The following is a 17,167-nucleotide window of genomic DNA, read 5'->3' as shown; positions in this document are numbered from 1 at the left end:
GCACCCCCCTGCCAAGCCCAGTGCTTGGTACACTGGTGTGCTCAGAGATGGCCTCTGATTTGAATAAATGGAAGGACAAATGATGAAAATACTGAACAAGACAGAATGGGGGAAACCCTTGCTATAACTGCCAGAGCTGAAAAAACAAAATTCAGATGGAGGAACATTTAGTCCCAAGTCAATGGGGGAAACCTACAATTACTTAGTACACACCAAGTATTTCTTGAAACCACAGTGAAACGAACTGCCAGAGGTCCAGGGAGATTCTTCCTCCTCACGTAGAAGACATTTTCCCAAGTTGGCAAAGCCCCAATCTCTCTGCTTGCACAGAGGAGCCTGCTCCCCAAATGGCAAAGATTTGCTTACAAAATATTAAACTCCTTTTTTTTTCCCCTCAAACACGCTTTTTTTTTTTTTTTTTTTTGCATGGGGCTGCTTTAAGGGAAGAAGCGAATGAACCTGTATTGAAACTGACTCTGAGCCCCCACAGAGCTTGGTGCTCACATACCCGTCAGCGGGTACTTCTCAGCGGACGTATGAGAGGGAGAGGATATTCTTTCTTTCAGAAGAGGACAGCGAGGCTCGGAGAGGTAAAGCAATTTGCCCAAAGTCACAGAGGGGATCCCTTGCTGTTTTCATGACTGCACACGGTCTCCAGAGAATCTTCTAAGTCCCGTCGTGTTTGTGACAGGTATTCCTAAGACTCACGTAGGTCCAAAGAAAACTAGAGCAATTACAATGTTGAAAGGCATCAAAGACGCTACCTACCCACCCGCGCTGTGTACGTGCCTCTTACAGGAACAGATGCAAATGTGTTCTTTTCTCCGAGCGCTGGGTGAAGGCGAGGAAGAAGGCAGCTCTGCCTGGAATGTGAACTATTTTATCTGATGCATTAATGAGTTGAGCAGAACCCAAAGCATCTAAAGGCAGATGCACTTTGCCATCACTTGTCAGTCACAGCTTTCCAAAGCAGAGGAATTCTAGCCAAAGAAAAGGTCCCTTTGTCTGGAACTGGAACTGGTCCGCAGCCAGAGACAAAGGGTCCAGTTTCAATCGGAATCCAAATAATGATGAACAGCCTTTTCATTCAACAGCCTGAAGACCAGTTTCCAAAGCAGAACTTTCTGTAAAGCTGCTGCACCCCCTGCTTCTGAGTCAGCTCAGGGATGTGAGGCCTGGAAGAGGACCCAATTTCATTAAGGCGGGAGCCACAGTGCGGGGTCAGGACCAGGGGCACTCAGACTGCTCTGCTCTCTCGGGCCTTCTGCCCCATTTCCTGCAGGTGATGTGTTAGCCCAGGGGGATCTTCTCCTGCACCCAGGTAGGAAGGCTTTGTGGTTATGAGAGGACAGCAAATTGGGAAGTCACTCACAAATCACATTTTAAAGGGGAATCTTATCTGACCCACCAGCTGACTTTTAGATAAAATGTGGTTATTGGTTTTCTCTTGGGGAAAACTACAAGGTAATTGGGCTCCTTTTTTAGATCTTTCTTCTTTTTGCCTCAGAATGGCCCACATCCATAGGCTGTAGACTCTTTGGTAAAGAAATAGTAATCATCACTTGATTACAAACTGCTCAGAAAAGCTAAGAAACCTGGATGGGCAGTGCAATGTAGGGGGCGCTGGGCCTAGACACTCCGGGTCACGGTCCTGGTGCCGCCTCTCCACTCTCACTGATGTCTGACTTCGGACAAGCAATTTCACTGACCTCCCTGAGCCTCAGTTTATTTGTCTTTAAGATGGGCAACAATTTCTACCTCTCAGCAGTTCATGAGGTTTAATATATAATGACTCCAGCATCACACGGTGGGAGTTTGGTTAATGGTAGTAATTTCCATACTAAAATTCTGATATATTTACCCTGGGACTAGGTGCTTTTTTTGGAAAAGTTCTCTGGCTTGTGCCTCAGTCTTCTTACCTCTATCTAAAATGGGGATAAGTATATTAATTAGCATTAATAAGTATATTAATTAGCAATTAATTTGTCTCACAAAGGGCAAGGGTTAACAATGCCCTTGGCATTTGGTAAAGCTCTCCTTTGCAGGGATCTGCATGGTCTGGAGGGGGCACAGGTGACATGATGAGGCAGCATCCAGGGCAGGGACCTTGACCCACCCAGTTGTTAGGGAAGGAGCCCACGGATGGGGAAGAGCAAGAGACCATGATGAAGGGTGGGCTCATGTCACGCTTGAGCTGGGGCTGTGGGCAGGGTTCATTCCCCTTCTGCTTCCTTTCCCTTGTCCTACTCTGGTGCTTGGCCATGGTGTGTGGGTCCCGGTATGGGGTGGGGAGGATGCCAGTCTCTAGAAGACACCACGGGAGAAAGGAGCAAGAGGCCTGAGGCCACGAGTTCCCGAGGGATGGAAGTCCAGGCTCGGCTCTGTAATACTAGCTAGCCTCCGGCCAACGGGGTCCCTTTCTTAAGGTCTAGGGATCTGCACCAACAATCCTGCTCTGCTGTGCTCATATCACAAAGGAATCAGCCCATGACCCTAGATTTTCTCTGTGTCACATGCTATGAACGAATCATAAGATCTCGGGGTCTCAGGGCTCAAATTCCCATCTGCAGCCAGACCCCTGTTCCCACAGCAGTTGGGCTCTGTATTCTTTCTTCAAGACAGCTTCCTTGTCCCTTCCTCCTGACCACTTGCCCTGCCTCATCGCAGGTCCAAACCAGGGTGCAGTACCCCACCATGTCCCCATAAAACTCCATGGATTTCTTACTCTGAGCTCCTGCCACACTACATTTGCACATCTGTCTGTCCTTGTCAACAGACTTCAAGATCTTTGGGGACAGGAATCCTGTATTACTCATCTCTATCTCTTCAATATTCCCCACAATCGTGCATCAGAAGAGGTGCTCAGACAGTTTCAGAAGTGCTTAAATTACAACCTAGCCCTTGCTGACATCTCTCATCTTGTTTCTTGGGATTATTCAATCATTGGATTCACAGAGAAGTCACTTTCTCCATCATGACTATAAACACTTCACAGTTATCAATCAGAAAGAAAATACATTTTTACCTAAAGATTCAAAATAATCTATGGGGCACCTGGGTGGCTCGGTGGGTTAGGGCCTCTGCCTTCGGCTCGGGTCGTGATCCTGGGGTCCTGGGATCAAGCCCCGCATCAGGCTCTCTGCTCAGTGGGGAGCCTGCTTTCCTCTCTCTCTCTGCTTGCCTCTCTGCCTACTTGTGATCTCTCTCTCTCTGTCAAATAAATAAATAAAACCTTAAACAACAACAACAACAACAAAACAAAATAATCTGGCACATCACCCCTAACCTCTGCTATTTCCAACCCCGTGCGGCCCTCAGCCAGGGACATCTGCTGCCAGGCTCCAAACGACCTATTCTCTTCCTCCCCAGACTCACCAGTGATGTCCGCATGCATCTGTACAAAAAGGGGATTCTTGCTCAGGCCTCCACACAGGAAAAGCGTGCTGATAGAGTGTCCCCCCGCCTCCATGGCCTCTATGATGAGGCGGGTGCCAAACTGAAAGGGAAAAGCAGAAGAAAACATCAGTATAGCAGTGCAAGGAAAAGCTCTGGAACATTCACTAAGCGTTTACCCAGCCCCAGACACCACACTGAGAGCTTTGCACACAGTCTCAGAGCGCTGAGGCTCCGAGAGATTAGGCTGCTTCTGATCACACAGTTAATGAGGTCGCAGGGCGGGAATTCCAGCCTGGGCCCGTCTGACTCCAAACCTTCTTAATTACTCTACCATGTGCTTCCACCAGTCGTTACACAACATTGACAAAACCAACCGACGATGTTCACACAGTTCATATGAACAGGCTTCCCCGAAGCAAATAATTACGGAATGTCCACTGTGGCCTGGATCCTCTAGCAGGGATGGGGGCTGGAGGAAGTGGCCAGGGGTCTCTGAGTCAGTCTTCCTTCCAGTGATAGGAGCTAAAGAGGTTTGTTCTTTGGAAAAGGGTGCTCAATTACACCAGCAGCAGGAACAGGGGACGAGAGCCCTAATCGCATGAAGTGAGAGTAAGACGTCAGACTGACAAAGGGCTACGCTGACCTTTGTTATCACCGGAAACCAGGCAGCGGTTCTCCAGAGATGTTTCAGGAGCCAGAGCCCATCCGTCCGTCCTTTGCAGTCTGGGATGTTGTGGAAATCACACACTCTGGCTTGCTTGTATTTTCGTATCTGACCTCGTGTGCCAATATCTCCCTAAAATCTGCCATGCTCATCCTTGCTCAGTCTACTCAACCCAGTCAAAATCGTGGATGCCTGGGAAAAGGGCACCACCGCAGGGTCGCCGGGGTGAATGTTAATGTGCAATTCTTTAGTTTTAACTGGGCTACACAAACAGCTAAAAATCTTAGTTTATCTGCAAGTTCAAAAACGAGAAGCTCACGAATCAAATTTACTTGCGTCAAGGATTAAAACCAAAAAGATGAACTGTGACATGACTTCAGGAGGCTGCCACATGGCAATGGTTGAGGAAGGGGCTCTGGATGGAAGTGAGGGAGATCTGGTTTGTTTCTGGTGGAGAGAGAGCTCTTGAGATGTTTAGAGAGTGATTAATTCTGAGGGATGACACAGTGCCAGGTGTGGACAAGGGGGTGAGTTGACAAAGCAGAGGGAGGAGAAGGTCAAGGATCTCGGAGGCCACAGATGGGGCAACTGCCAAGAAGAAGGCGGGTTGGGGCTGGAGAGAAGATGCGAGCCAGTGTCACAGACTCAATGACAATGTTGCTGCGAAGGTGGTACCCAAGCGTGCAGAGAAGGAGGTAGTTTAGCGTGAGGGCAGGCTGTATCAGAGACTTAACCAAAGTGAAGGAAGAGCGTTTGGGAAGTAGTCATGATGTCCCCCGACCACTGTCCCCTTGGGGTGAGATGTAGGGCAAGTGAAGCTTCTTTAGACCTGGCTGCTTGGAGAGCTGTCTCACCCGTGCCTGGGGGCGCCTCTGGGAAACGGAGTGGCTAGAAGGTGTTCTGGGGACCAGGGGTCATGAAATCCTGAACGCTGTGTAGTAAATTAGGAGAGACGGGGGCAGTTCGGGAGCAAAAGCACAGCAGTTCCAGCCCAGAGGCCTTCAGCTATTAGCGAATCTGGTAAGAATATGGATTAGGTAAAACTTGGGCCTCCAAAAATAATCCACAGATGTAGTGTGTTAAAAAAAAATTAAAACATGTTGTACCGTATAAGGCCAGATCCTGCTTATTGCATGTGGCTGATTACCCACAGATGTTCTTTCTTAAGCTTTTGGGGGGTCATGAACCCTCTTGAGAATATGATAAAACCTACCGACCTTTCCAGAAGAAAGTCACTGACAAAATGGCATAATAAATGATTTCGGGAGGCCTACAGACGCCCTGGCGTCCACCATGGATCAGTCAGTGTCTGTGGACGGCAGGACAGCCTAGTCTGCTGGAGGGGCAGCCAAGAGCATGACTTCTGAACTCAAAAACGCTGGGATGGCATTAGGACATTTCACCTCCTTCTTGAATCCAACCTGTATCCAACCTTTCTAAGACTCAAGCCTCATTTTTTTTTTTTTTTTTAAGTAATAGTAAGATCATATTCATGCATTGGAAAACTCCATGAATTGTCAGGAATGTTAACACGCAGAAACAATTTTAATGTGGTCTTAGATTTGATGAAATATCAATGCCTGCCTTGCAGGGCTGTTGTTGTGGACAGTGTATGCACAGCACACCCAGGAGTGCCGAGTACATGGAAGGGGCTTGGGGGTGAGCACCATTCTGGTTATTAGCTGTAGTCTAGGCACTCTGCTATGCACTTTGCTATCCTCGCTCGTCTTGGGATAAACTAAAAAATTGCACCTTGTTATCCCCATGTAGGGGTTACGGGATTTGCCTGAGGCAGTATGGTCGGCCTTGGGAGAGGATGGCTGTACCAAGCCTCCCCTCCGAACCGGTGGAAATACCATGCAAAACTGGTATTTCCCATACTTCTAAAATCACAGACCTGCGGCTCACGTGATTAGCAGGCCAGAGCAGAGGGTAACACAAAGCACATTCCCTTGGGAAAAGGCAAAAAAAGTATCAGAACAAGAGGCACTCCCTTGGGAGGGGCTGAGACAGCCTGCGCCTTTCTCCCCCCACCCCCGTGGCATTGTTGACTGGAATTTCCCACTGGGGCTGGCAGCTAGCAACAGGGCCTTCCCTTCGGGTGTCCCAGGCTCCACTGGGGTGAAACGTTCCACCCTCCTTAAATGCCCCGCCACAGGGCTTTGTGCTAAAATGATTTTGTGCTCACCTTTCTGGAAAAAATGTTTTCACAGAGAAATTTAAATTAAAATTAGGCTATTCCACTGGGAATGTACAGAACTAAATGCAAATCGAGAGACTTCAAATGCAAATAGTACTTTTTAAGGGTCTATTCTGAAAGGAAAACTATAGATGAACAGGCTATGGATAAACCGGTTGTCTGACAAGTCTTTCAATTAAGTGTGATCAAGAGAGAATTTTACTTCATGGAGAGTTTCGCACAGGCCTAAGTTAACTTCATTACAATGTCTCTTTCATTCTCTTCCTACAAAATACCAACCACAGATATCACGACAGAGAGCAATTTGTTTAACTTTAACGTATTCACAGCAAGCAGGGGCTAGGGTAATCTTCAGAGCCAGTGAAACAAACAAAAAAAAATTGTTTTTTTCCAAGTTGAACATCATGGGAAAATATCTATGCTCAGACTCCTTCATTAAAATGCACATTTTTGCCTGAAAGATCAGCAGAGCCTGGTACCTTTGCAAAATGGACTGAACTCCCAATTCAACAGACCCTGCGGAAAAACCTTATCAAATGATCTGCCTCAAATTTCCTCCCCTCCATGGTATTATAAAGGTCATTAAACGACGGACAGAATAAATATGATAGCTCTTAATACACGTATGAGCCATTAAATACAAGATTGATTTTTCGAGTGTGTGGTGTTTGGGAAACTGGAGCTGGCTCCATCCAGCTCGTGTCCCGTTTAGCCCCATTTATATATTCTTGGACGGCTGCAGCATTCTCACCAGGAAGGGGGCCTCTTGTGAGGCGATCCCGGCCAAAACAACAACGTTTGCTAAGATGTGTGAAATAAAAACTGGTCTTAGAAATGCCTGAAAGCGGATTCCATCCGTGTCGCTTTTATAAACATTTCAAAGGGAAAGGCAGGTTGGCGGAGTGGAAAGGAGCCGAAGAATGGGAGTGAGGCAGGGAGTTCTCGGACGGGCTTGGGTTCTGACTCGACCACGTGCCGGCTATCTGACCCTGCAAGGTGGTTTTCCCTCTGCCTGGAAAACAAGGACAATCCCACCTCCTCACAGGGTGACTGTCCTAAGCCACTCTGGGTAGGTACTCTGGTGCCTGGCACAGCAAGTGGGTGTCAGTGAGAGGGGACAGTCCTTACCATCATGTGACGGTGCCCCTTGGTCGGCCTCTTAGCGTGTACTCAGAGCATGAACAGCTCACAGCTCTCATGTCCCATTTCTGCACAGTCACTTCATTCCACGCTAAGACTTTTCTAAGACACTAGCACTGATAACCAGAAAATGAAAGTTCCTCAATACTTCATATGCCTTTATTTCAGAAAGCCGCGGCTTCCCATCCCAGCTCTGCCACTTACTAGCTGTATGAATTTGGGCAGGTTAATGAACCTTGCTGAGGCTTAGTTTTCTACTGTGTCGAACAGGAATACTCACGTCTATCTCACTAGGTTACGTCATGCAATATTTGTAAATATTTAGCACAGTGCCTGTCACTTAATATCCCAGAACTATATTATTTATCATTATCATCATTATTACCGTAAAACAGGATCACTAAACAATTATCTTTACTACTGATGCACATTAATTTCTTCCATATTCATTTTACCCTTCACTCCCTCCACTTTGGTAAATGCCCGAATTGTGGTTTTGACCAAGTTCCCATAAATAGTGCCAACTGACTGATTTCACTGAACTGGCCATGCTATTAAATCCATGACAGTTGCTTCAGGAAGATACAGTCAAACTGGCATATGATCTACAAGGACTGTTTCCTCTAATCGAGTTGGCCTGTTCCACGAAAGACCATATGTTCCCTTCATGGTCGGGAGGCTCTGCTCTCTTACCCACCTACACAGCACCTGGACAAACGCGAACGTAAGACACGCGCTTCTGTTAGTGGTACGGATGTATGGAAAAAATGTATGTAGTTCTGGTATTTGAAGGAATGAGGCTTTGAAGGAAGTGGCATGTAGAGAAACGAAATAACCAAATGGCATAGAGTATGTCCATGTAACATTAACAACAACAACAAAAAAAAAAACAAAAAACTTTCAGTGTGTCTCTGAAAAATAAATTTGGAATCAGAATTCAGTGAACTGATTTTTCTTTTCTGTTGGTCCATGCTCTCTTACCAGAGTGGCTAAGCCTCACTTAATTAATTGTAATTTTGGGATTCCTCCTAGCTCTGAAACCTCAAAAGCCATGACCCACTCCTCCAAAATGTACTTCCTAACAGACGCACACATACCGTCGTCTGTGCATGTACCCCATTTTTGGATCACTGTGGGAGAATAAGACCCTTTAGACTGAGATGTTTACGCTTCCAGGATTTTGTTTTCATTTTGGATTGATCTTCAGCGTAGGAGTTCCTAATATGTTAAATTCTCCCCTCCTTCTCTCCCTAACCATCCAAACCTCTCATTGAAGCAGCTAATTATCTAAAAACAAACACTAAGGATGCTTACTATTTAAAGGAACCCTGTAATGAATCCTTTTGCAAAGTGAGCGATATCGTGTGTTTTAGAAGTCTGCACATTCTTAACATGGGCTTTTCTTAATGCAAGCATAAATGGCATCTGCTTCTCCTTAATTGAACTTGGAAGACAAATTAAATAAATGCCAAGAATGATGTTCAAAGACCCGAACTCCTTTCAGCTTTCATCTATGTGAGGTGACTAGTAAAGCAGGTGAAGACCTTCGTCAAGATTTCCTTCCGAAAAGACACGCATCTCTCTTTGGCAAGCTCCCTTTTAATTAACAATCTCTGTCCCACAGCACATGACGTATCCTGGAGGAGCATGTGGCCTAAGGTTTATTGATAGCCCTAAGTCTCTTTAAAAATGGCATTAAAGTGTCTTACAGCAATGGCTTGAACTGTGGCCAGGTAGAGAATGGCAAGATCATCGAGGTCCTGAGACAGTTTCAACCCGGTGACCTGTAGAGAGGAAGAAAAGAAAAGAAAGAGATGGCCAAAAGGAACTGCCACGGATAGAGATAGTTCCCATGAAACACGTTCAGATGTGTTTTCTTGCCCAAACAAGTTCATATGCAAATCCCCTTTTTGTGAGCTGAACGTGAAATGACTACCAAATTGTTTAATCTCCAGATCTGGGAAAAACTATCATTTCTTCTCCAAGAGAAAGTGCCCTGCCTTGTATTAATGAAACAAAACAAAACAAACACTCTACGGAGATCGTGTTTGTTATTCCTTAGCATGGAATTAAAGGTCTTTCTTCCCCTTTAAAGAAAATGTTCTTTTATGACAAACACCCATTTTCTTCGGCTTACAGAGATCAACATGAAGCAGTGGCTTCTAGCAAAAGATGATCTTATTTCGAGTTCTGCCGTTGTCAGAAATTCAGTGTAACAGCATCCAGGGGGTATTCAGGGTAAAATAATATGTCTTCTATAAATGTTATACCTACTAGGGGATAATTTACAATCTGTGCTTTGCAAGGGAATCCCATTAAAGTCAATCGGAACCACATGCTTCTACAGAGTATGTCAATTTCTGAGAGATTCCAGAACTGAACAGGATGCTGAATTTGGATGCCTTCAAGACCTGTTCAAGACAAGTCCCTCCTTCCCATCACCCATTCACGAATGCCTTCTCTTGGGACATCCCTAGATGGGTTCTTGAAGCCTGCTCTGAATTTCATGGGCATCAGTACCAGAGTTTACTTTGTATTTTCACATTACAAAATTAAGTAACATAACATATGTTTACTCATGGCCTACGGTGGGTATGATCCTAAGTGCAACAAGGTGGCGACAGGCAGCCTGGATTCAAAGTGGGGTAGCTGAGTGGTCTACCCAGGTCCCTTTCCTTCATCTCTCCAGTCCCCTTTAATTACCCTTTCCAGATTGCACCCTGAGCTATGACAAAGGGGGGCCAGTGTTGACCTACTGCAGGGCACAGATACCACGCCATGGCCCAGACCAAGACCTGTCAGCACTCCTCCCCGACTTTTCTCTTCTTCCCGTATTTACACAGTGTCCAAGTTTTGCCCACTTGCTCCCCTGAATCTTTAGTGAATCCATCCCTTCTTTCCATGCTGTCACTCACTTCCTCAATCCAGGCCACCATTCTGTCCTTTACGTGTGCTGAAGGGCCCTTCCCTAATATTGCTCTTCACGATGGAGTAGTAATTGTTCTCCCAGGCAAATCTGATCATGTTCCTCCCTGTTAACACTTCCCTGCTACCCTCCTCTAGAGACAGAAATGCCTGTGCTGTTTTAGGTGCATCCTTCCGGGCTCGCCGCTGCTTACTTCTCCAGCATCCGTGCAAACCCTTCCTCACTTAGAATCCTGGGCTTTGGCTACTCTGAGCCCTCATGGAAGTCCGCTGATGCAGGAACTCCTGAATTCTGCAGAGCCACCTGCTGATAATATCTCTCAGCAAATAACTGGGTAAGCAGATGAGAACTGTGTCTTTGATTTTAACACAAGGGAACACAGAAGGTTTGAGTGAGAGGCCAGAAGGGAATTCTGGGTATGCATCCTCCCAAGCCAACAATCCTGAGGAGGAACATCCCTCGTGAAGTTCCCCGGAGATCTCAACGTACAGTAGAAACACTGGAAGGAAGGGAGAACGTGAACACTACTGACATTGCAGAAGTTCACTTCATCACGTGTGTAAGGAAATAATGTGGCCCAGGGAACACAGAGGATGGAAACCGACCCTAGCTGTTCCAACAGACTACCTGGGAGACTCGCGCAGCAACCTCTATGCCTAGCACCGAGTCTGGCACCCAGTAGGCACTAGGTTCCTATCTGTTCAATGTGTGAATTAGTGACAATGCTCCTTTTTCCTTTTGTATACCACTGTCTTTCCTGACATTCTAGCCTTTTGTGTCTAATGCAATGATTATAGGGCGATCATGTTTACCACCTTGGCTCTTCATGTATTTGCAGAGGGGAGGGTCATTTGCTCTGTGCCCCAAGAAAGAACACTGGAACATCACTTCTAGTTGCTCATTCCAGGCTTCCCATCGACCCTCCTTGCTACACTTAGCTTTCCTCATCACAGTGGCTTATACGAGGTTGGGGCAAGAGGACTGTCCCTGTAGCTCAGATGGAACCCTTGTATGAATTAGATAAAAGTACTCCCTCCAGGTGGACTAATGCAGAAGGCATCCCATCTGGGAGAGTGAACTATGATAAGGAGCACAGTGGACAAGATCTCAGCCCTGTCATATGTCCCTTCATGCAAGTACCCTGTGTGATCAACCAGCTCCTTGGCATGCGATGATCCTGGATAAACCGTACTCATCCTGAGTGTTCTCCCTCTTCTGTACTGGCCTGGCCTCAACAGCATCTCTGCCACTTGTCTGTTAGAAAAGTTAAGTTGGCCCAGGCCTAGACCTCTCTTCCAGGGGGCAGTCAGGGAGGCAGGCTATCTCTGGCTCCTTTCTGGGGTCATGACTACAATGGAAATCAAGCCACGATCCTTTGTGTGACTGGGTATGTATCTGCTTAGCAGACTCACATCTCCTGCAGGTGGGTTCTAAAGACAATATTTGGATAAACTGTCACTGAATGGGGAAGAAATTTGACTTTGTACATGAGATTAGTTGACTAGGAACCCCAGTGCCGTGTATAACATTGACACTATAACTGCTTCTGATATCCTCCTTGATCAGTAAGAGCCCCTTACTAAGACAGAAGGGGTACAATATCACCAGATTTCATTTTCTTTATCCCCAGTAAATATTCATGAGAACTTCCCCCAAAGTATTGGTATTCAAGCAAAAAAAAAAAAAAAAAAAATCAGTCAATCAGTCAATGAATCATGGCCCCTTCTCTAAATGTCTAATACCTCCAGAGTTCAGAAATCATAGAGGAGAAAAGAGAAGACAGTTACTTTTCTCCAGAAACCGAGAATGAGCTCATGCAAATGAGCACTAAATTTAACTCCGGAGCTTGCTAGTAGCTCCAGCAAAAGGGACACAGGATGGGTGACATCGCTTTTCTTTTTCTGATAAATAGAACATGGCTATCCTTCATAAAGGAAGACATTATTCTAGGGAAGAAGGTGCTCAGCAACAAAAGGGAATAAGCAAGCACAGCTCTCCCATCGGCCCCTCCAACACCTCGAACACCAGAGCCACAGAGTTGAAATGTGACTCCGCGGAAGTGTGAAGTTACTATGGGTTGGGGCCCTCTTGCTTCACATCTCATCTGATACGCAGATGGAGACTCTGGAAGGACAGGTAATCAATTCCATTTGATTTTTCTCTCCAGTAAGAGGGACCTCAGCCCTGTGTTGGCAAAAGTCAAATGGCTGTTGGCCCAAAACAGAACTATCTAAGGAATGCATGACATGTGGACCATTCAGGAGGCTGCAGAGTCCCCTTGGGGAACCATCTTGGCAGGGAAGTGGCAGCAGCACCCCGTGAATTCCAGGAATGTGCTGGGGGACATGTGGCTTTGTAACCAGTGACAAAGCCAAGGTGTGACAGATGAGCAGAGAGGGCTGGATGGTTCCATCCATAAGAGGAAGTGGGAAGAAAGAGTAAGTGGAAGCAGTGCGTTTATAGAAGATGTGCATGTCCCCATTATGAATGTTTGGGCAAGACAGTGAAATGTGTGGGGGAAGCCCCATGGGAGAGTTGCGCCAGTAAGCACATTTTATTTATTTTGCTACTATGTAATGAGGAGAATTGCAAGAGAAATTGAAATTACTTAAAAGTAATATTTAGAGATGTGGGATGTATATGGTGGCCACAGAAATGCAAACTACAACTAATGCCTTCAACATCCTATATAATGATTATAAAATACTTACATAAATCTTGGGATTTTTGAGCTTGGAAGGGAAGTGTGGGGGAATGGAAAGATGACAAGCTATGAAGGAAGACACCAAGGTTCAGATCTTGACATTCTCCCAACTGGCTGCATAATGGTGTGAGTTTTGTGACCTTTCTGAGCCTCAATTTTTTTTCTCATTTATGAAATAGGGATAATGATGCCTCAAGGCATTTGTGTGAAGATTAAATAACATTTGCAAAGTGTCTTACTTTTTCAGGAAGCTAGACTGCATCTACCAGAGCTAAACCCTTATAGCGCCAACTCCGTGAGCATAGGTGGCAATTAATGTTGATTTTCTTTCCCTTTCTCTCCATAAATGTTCATTCTCTTTCTCTTAAATGCATGTAGGGTTCTATCCCATTCATTAATTGGAATGTGGCAATAAAGCATCTCCTTCAACATGGTATGGGTACCCACAGGGTGTTATGAGGGGCACTTAAGACTAGCCTGGGAAAGACAGGGCAGAAGGCATGTTGACCGTCAGCATCAGGATCATAATGTTGAAGATAAGAACGTCAAGAGTGTGCAGAAGCAGTATACCCCTGGTGAGTGCCCAGGGATAGGATAATGAGGGACTTACCTCCAAGGACTCCTTAGAGAAGCCTTAGTCCTTATCTACCTACACACTTTCATTCACTCTGTAAATAGGAAGCACAGATGAATTTCACCCTGGACTTCACCTTACATCTTGTTGCCACTTAGTAGCTGTGAGAGCATGGGCACGTCTCTAACCCTTCCCCAGGATCTTAGCTGAACGCAGACTTCCTGAGCTCCAACTCCAGATTTATTGACTCTTTGGTGTGGGCCCAGCAATTTGCATTTCAGCAAGGTCCTAATGTGCAATAAATTGTGGAAATAATTGTCCTTAACCTTGGCATTGTGAATTATGGGTTGATAGGTCCTAAAATAGTTGAAATTACTTAAAAAAAATGTAGTAGTAATTTAGTTAGCTCTTTTTTTCCTTCTTAGTTGTTAAAGGAATTAGTTATATTTTTTAGTAAGAAAAAAAGCTTAAAAATATTCTCAAGGGGTCTCTAAAGATTACAAAAGACAAGAGAACAGGATCCCCAGTCCGGAGATTTTTTTAGGGCCATCAGAGCTTGATGGGGTAGTATCCAAGGCTCAAGGGAATTGTAGAAAGATTTTCAGAACACGAAGAGCACAAAGCTCTGTTTGCTTAGTCAATAATATAGGCAGAGCTGATGGACAGATAGCAAGGAAATGAGGAGGATGGGAGAAAAAATTATAGAAAATCTCTGGAGAGAGAACAGTGATTGAAGAACAGGTCTGAAATAATCAGCAGCCTGGAAGAAAAAGGGAACAAATCTCCCTGAGGTTTCAGTTAAGTACCAGGAATCAAGGCTAACACTTGGCATTGCCTAAAACTCACCCAGATTTGGGAAATGCGATAAATGTGTTAACACAGTGTGGTGGTGGAACTCTAAAGATGCTCCCCAAGATTCCTGTCCCCCAGTTACGCAATCAAACACCAATGTAGACACCGCTGTAAAGGGACTCCGCAAATTGGAACTAGTTCCTAGCCAGGTGACCTTAAAATACAGAGATGATCCTGGATCATTCAGTAGAAACCCAAAGTAATCACATGAGCCCTTAAGAGCAGAAGAGCCAATCAAGCAATCCAGTAAAAGGCAGGAGAAATGAGGCAGAAATGGAAACCAGAGAGATTTAAAGCCTGAGAAGGATATGATTGGCTACTGGAGGCTTTGAAGATGGAAGAAGGCGGTAATGAGTCATGAAATGCATGCAAGTGGCCTCCAGAAGCTGAGGACCCCCGGCTGACAGTCAGCCAGGGAACAGGAACCTCCATCCTACAACTGTGCGGAGCTCAATTTGGCCAACAATTTGGATGAATCTGGTAGATTATTCCCAGAGTCTCCAGATAAGAGCCCTTGGTTCTATTCTTATGAGAACTGGAACAAAGAAACCAGCTGAGGCAGCCCAGGCTTTTGACCTACAGAACTGTGAGATCATAACTTTAAGCCTTTAAGTTTGTGATAATTATTAAAGCAGCAACAGACAATTAATAAACTCACAATGACTAGACTGACATTCTCTCTCGCAACCTTATTCTATTGGCAAACCGTCCGTGATACGCTGGTCATTTGCTGTTCCCCAGATGGAACAGACATTTCACATCTTGGTTGCCCTTCTGAGACTCTAAATCTAAGTCACTTGAATATTCAGTGCTCTGGTTGCCAAAGCTATTCTGGTCAACTGTCCTGGCCCTTAGTGTGTGTCATCCAACCTGTCTTGATTTACACAAACTTGGATCCCATCTTTGGTCCCTTGGCCTTAGAGCTATCCCTTTATTTATCTGTTGGGTCCTCCCAGCAGATTTCTCCTGATTCATCCCTCAGTCTTGTACCATGCCATACTACCTGGGGAAGGACTCCTGCCTATAATCCATATTCCCCCTGCCTGCCTCCCCTGAGTTTTACTTGTTGTTTGGTATAGTTACGGAAGATAGAAAGCACTAAGAAAACAATGTTTGAATCTGACATAATTTTTAAAAAGTCCCGAAAATGAGGAGGAAATGTGGCAGACACACTGAAAGCAGAGTAGGAGCCTTTAAACACAAAAACCTAGGGTTTGTTTTTTTTTTCCCCCCCCAAAAGGATGTCAGTGACCTCAGTGTGAACTGACTAGATTGTAATACTTCTGTTTTCCTCTCCTCTGGGCAAATAACTCTGACTCTTTGGGCCTTAATCTCTTCACCCCTTTGAATGGGGCAACAACATTGTCAAGCAGGGTTCTTTTTTTTTTTCTTTTTTTTTTTTGAAGATTTTATTTATTTGACAGAGAGAGACACAGTGAGAGAGGGAATACAAGCAGGGGGAGTGGGTGAGGGAGAAGCAGGCTTATCGCTGAGCAGGAAGCCCGATGCGGGGCTCGATCCCAGGACCCTGGGATCATGACCTGAACTGAAGGCAGACGCTTCACAGCTGAGCTACCCAGGCGTCCCTCAGGTAGGGTTCCTATTGGAGTTGGTGATGATGTATGTAAAGCATCTGTCATGGGACCTGACATAATGCGGTTCTAGAAAAAAATGATCCCTACTATGAAACCAAATACCAGCTGCTAAATAAGTTGTTCAGTAAGAAAACATATTAAGGGAAACCCAGCTGAAGGACACTTAGGATATCAAGCCTTGTTATAGGACTCAATTTGTCATAAGCAAAAACAATATGTAAAAAAAAAATGGTGAGATGAAACAGCATTACATTGTAACAAAATCATCAACAGACTCACGTCAAAGAGTCCATGTCTTCATAAGCCTGATAAATGTACCAGTCCAGAGCTGCTTGAATTAGCTCATGAGCTTCCATCTGTGTCATCTATCTTCCCATCAGAGGAAACCACTGGGTTACCACCTCTGGCTTCTACCGAGCTCTTGCAAATACCCATCCGAGTTGTTGACTCCATCCACATCTGACTCTCTTTAGTAATGCTCATCTCTAGCTGGGGTTCAGTCCTCTGGGAACGGGCTGAGATCTTGACATGCTTCTTTCCTGACTCCCTCCTACTTTTTCACATGCACACTTGCTCTGTGCTTGCTTTGAAGAGCCCTTGGAGCAGCACTCAACCTCTCCAGCAGTCTGAGCAGCATATGGCCTTATGTTAGAAATCACAGCTCTTCAAAGCACCAGAAAATAACTTTCTGTTCTGGATAGTGCTGTACTTGCAAAATGAAGCAGAGAAAACACGTTTCAACCCCTGGTGAATAGGGTGTTTTCATGGCCTGATATGCCTGAGGTGACTTGCACCTGCGATTAAATTTGATTAATTCACTTCTTGGATATTTCAGGAAAACAGTAACACACACACACACACACACACACACACACACCCTAAGACAAAGTAGTAGTATTAATTGGAGAACGGAAATTGGTCACATATACAAGGAGGCAAGGACCCTTTCAAAATTCCTACAGTACTCCCTGTTTTGTACATCAAATGTGGGCTTCCCATTGTGTTGAGGGACTTGAGGGCCAAGGACTTACATACGGAAAAAGACTGACCTCTGTAACTGTGTGAAACTTGGTCTGTATGGACCAGGTGACTGCTGAGCCACCTGCTGGCTGTCCA

At 45.3% G+C, this 17,167-nt stretch overlaps 1 protein-coding gene across 3 annotated transcripts in view; it reads right to left on the bottom strand.

Moving 5' to 3' along the window:
- FGGY (FGGY carbohydrate kinase domain containing) overlaps positions 1-17,167 on the bottom strand; it is a 387,944-nt gene that overhangs the window by 81,882 nt on the left and 288,895 nt on the right. For 2 of the 3 annotated variants that reach the window (XM_044238342.1, XM_044238341.1), the window contains 2 exons: positions 9,110-9,184; positions 3,376-3,496 (listed from right to left, as the gene is read on the bottom strand). In XM_044238342.1, the coding sequence (XP_044094277.1) occupies positions 3,376-3,496; positions 9,110-9,184 (196 nt within the window). The remainder of the gene's footprint in view (positions 1-3,375; positions 3,497-9,109; positions 9,185-17,167) is intronic. The other variant, XM_044238340.1, reaches the window with a different exon arrangement.

Source organism: Neovison vison, chromosome 2 (assembly GCF_020171115.1).
Source record: "Neovison vison isolate M4711 chromosome 2, ASM_NN_V1, whole genome shotgun sequence".
Lineage (NCBI taxonomy): Eukaryota > Metazoa > Chordata > Mammalia > Carnivora > Mustelidae > Neogale > Neogale vison.
This window is presented reverse-complemented; position numbering and strand designations above follow the sequence as displayed.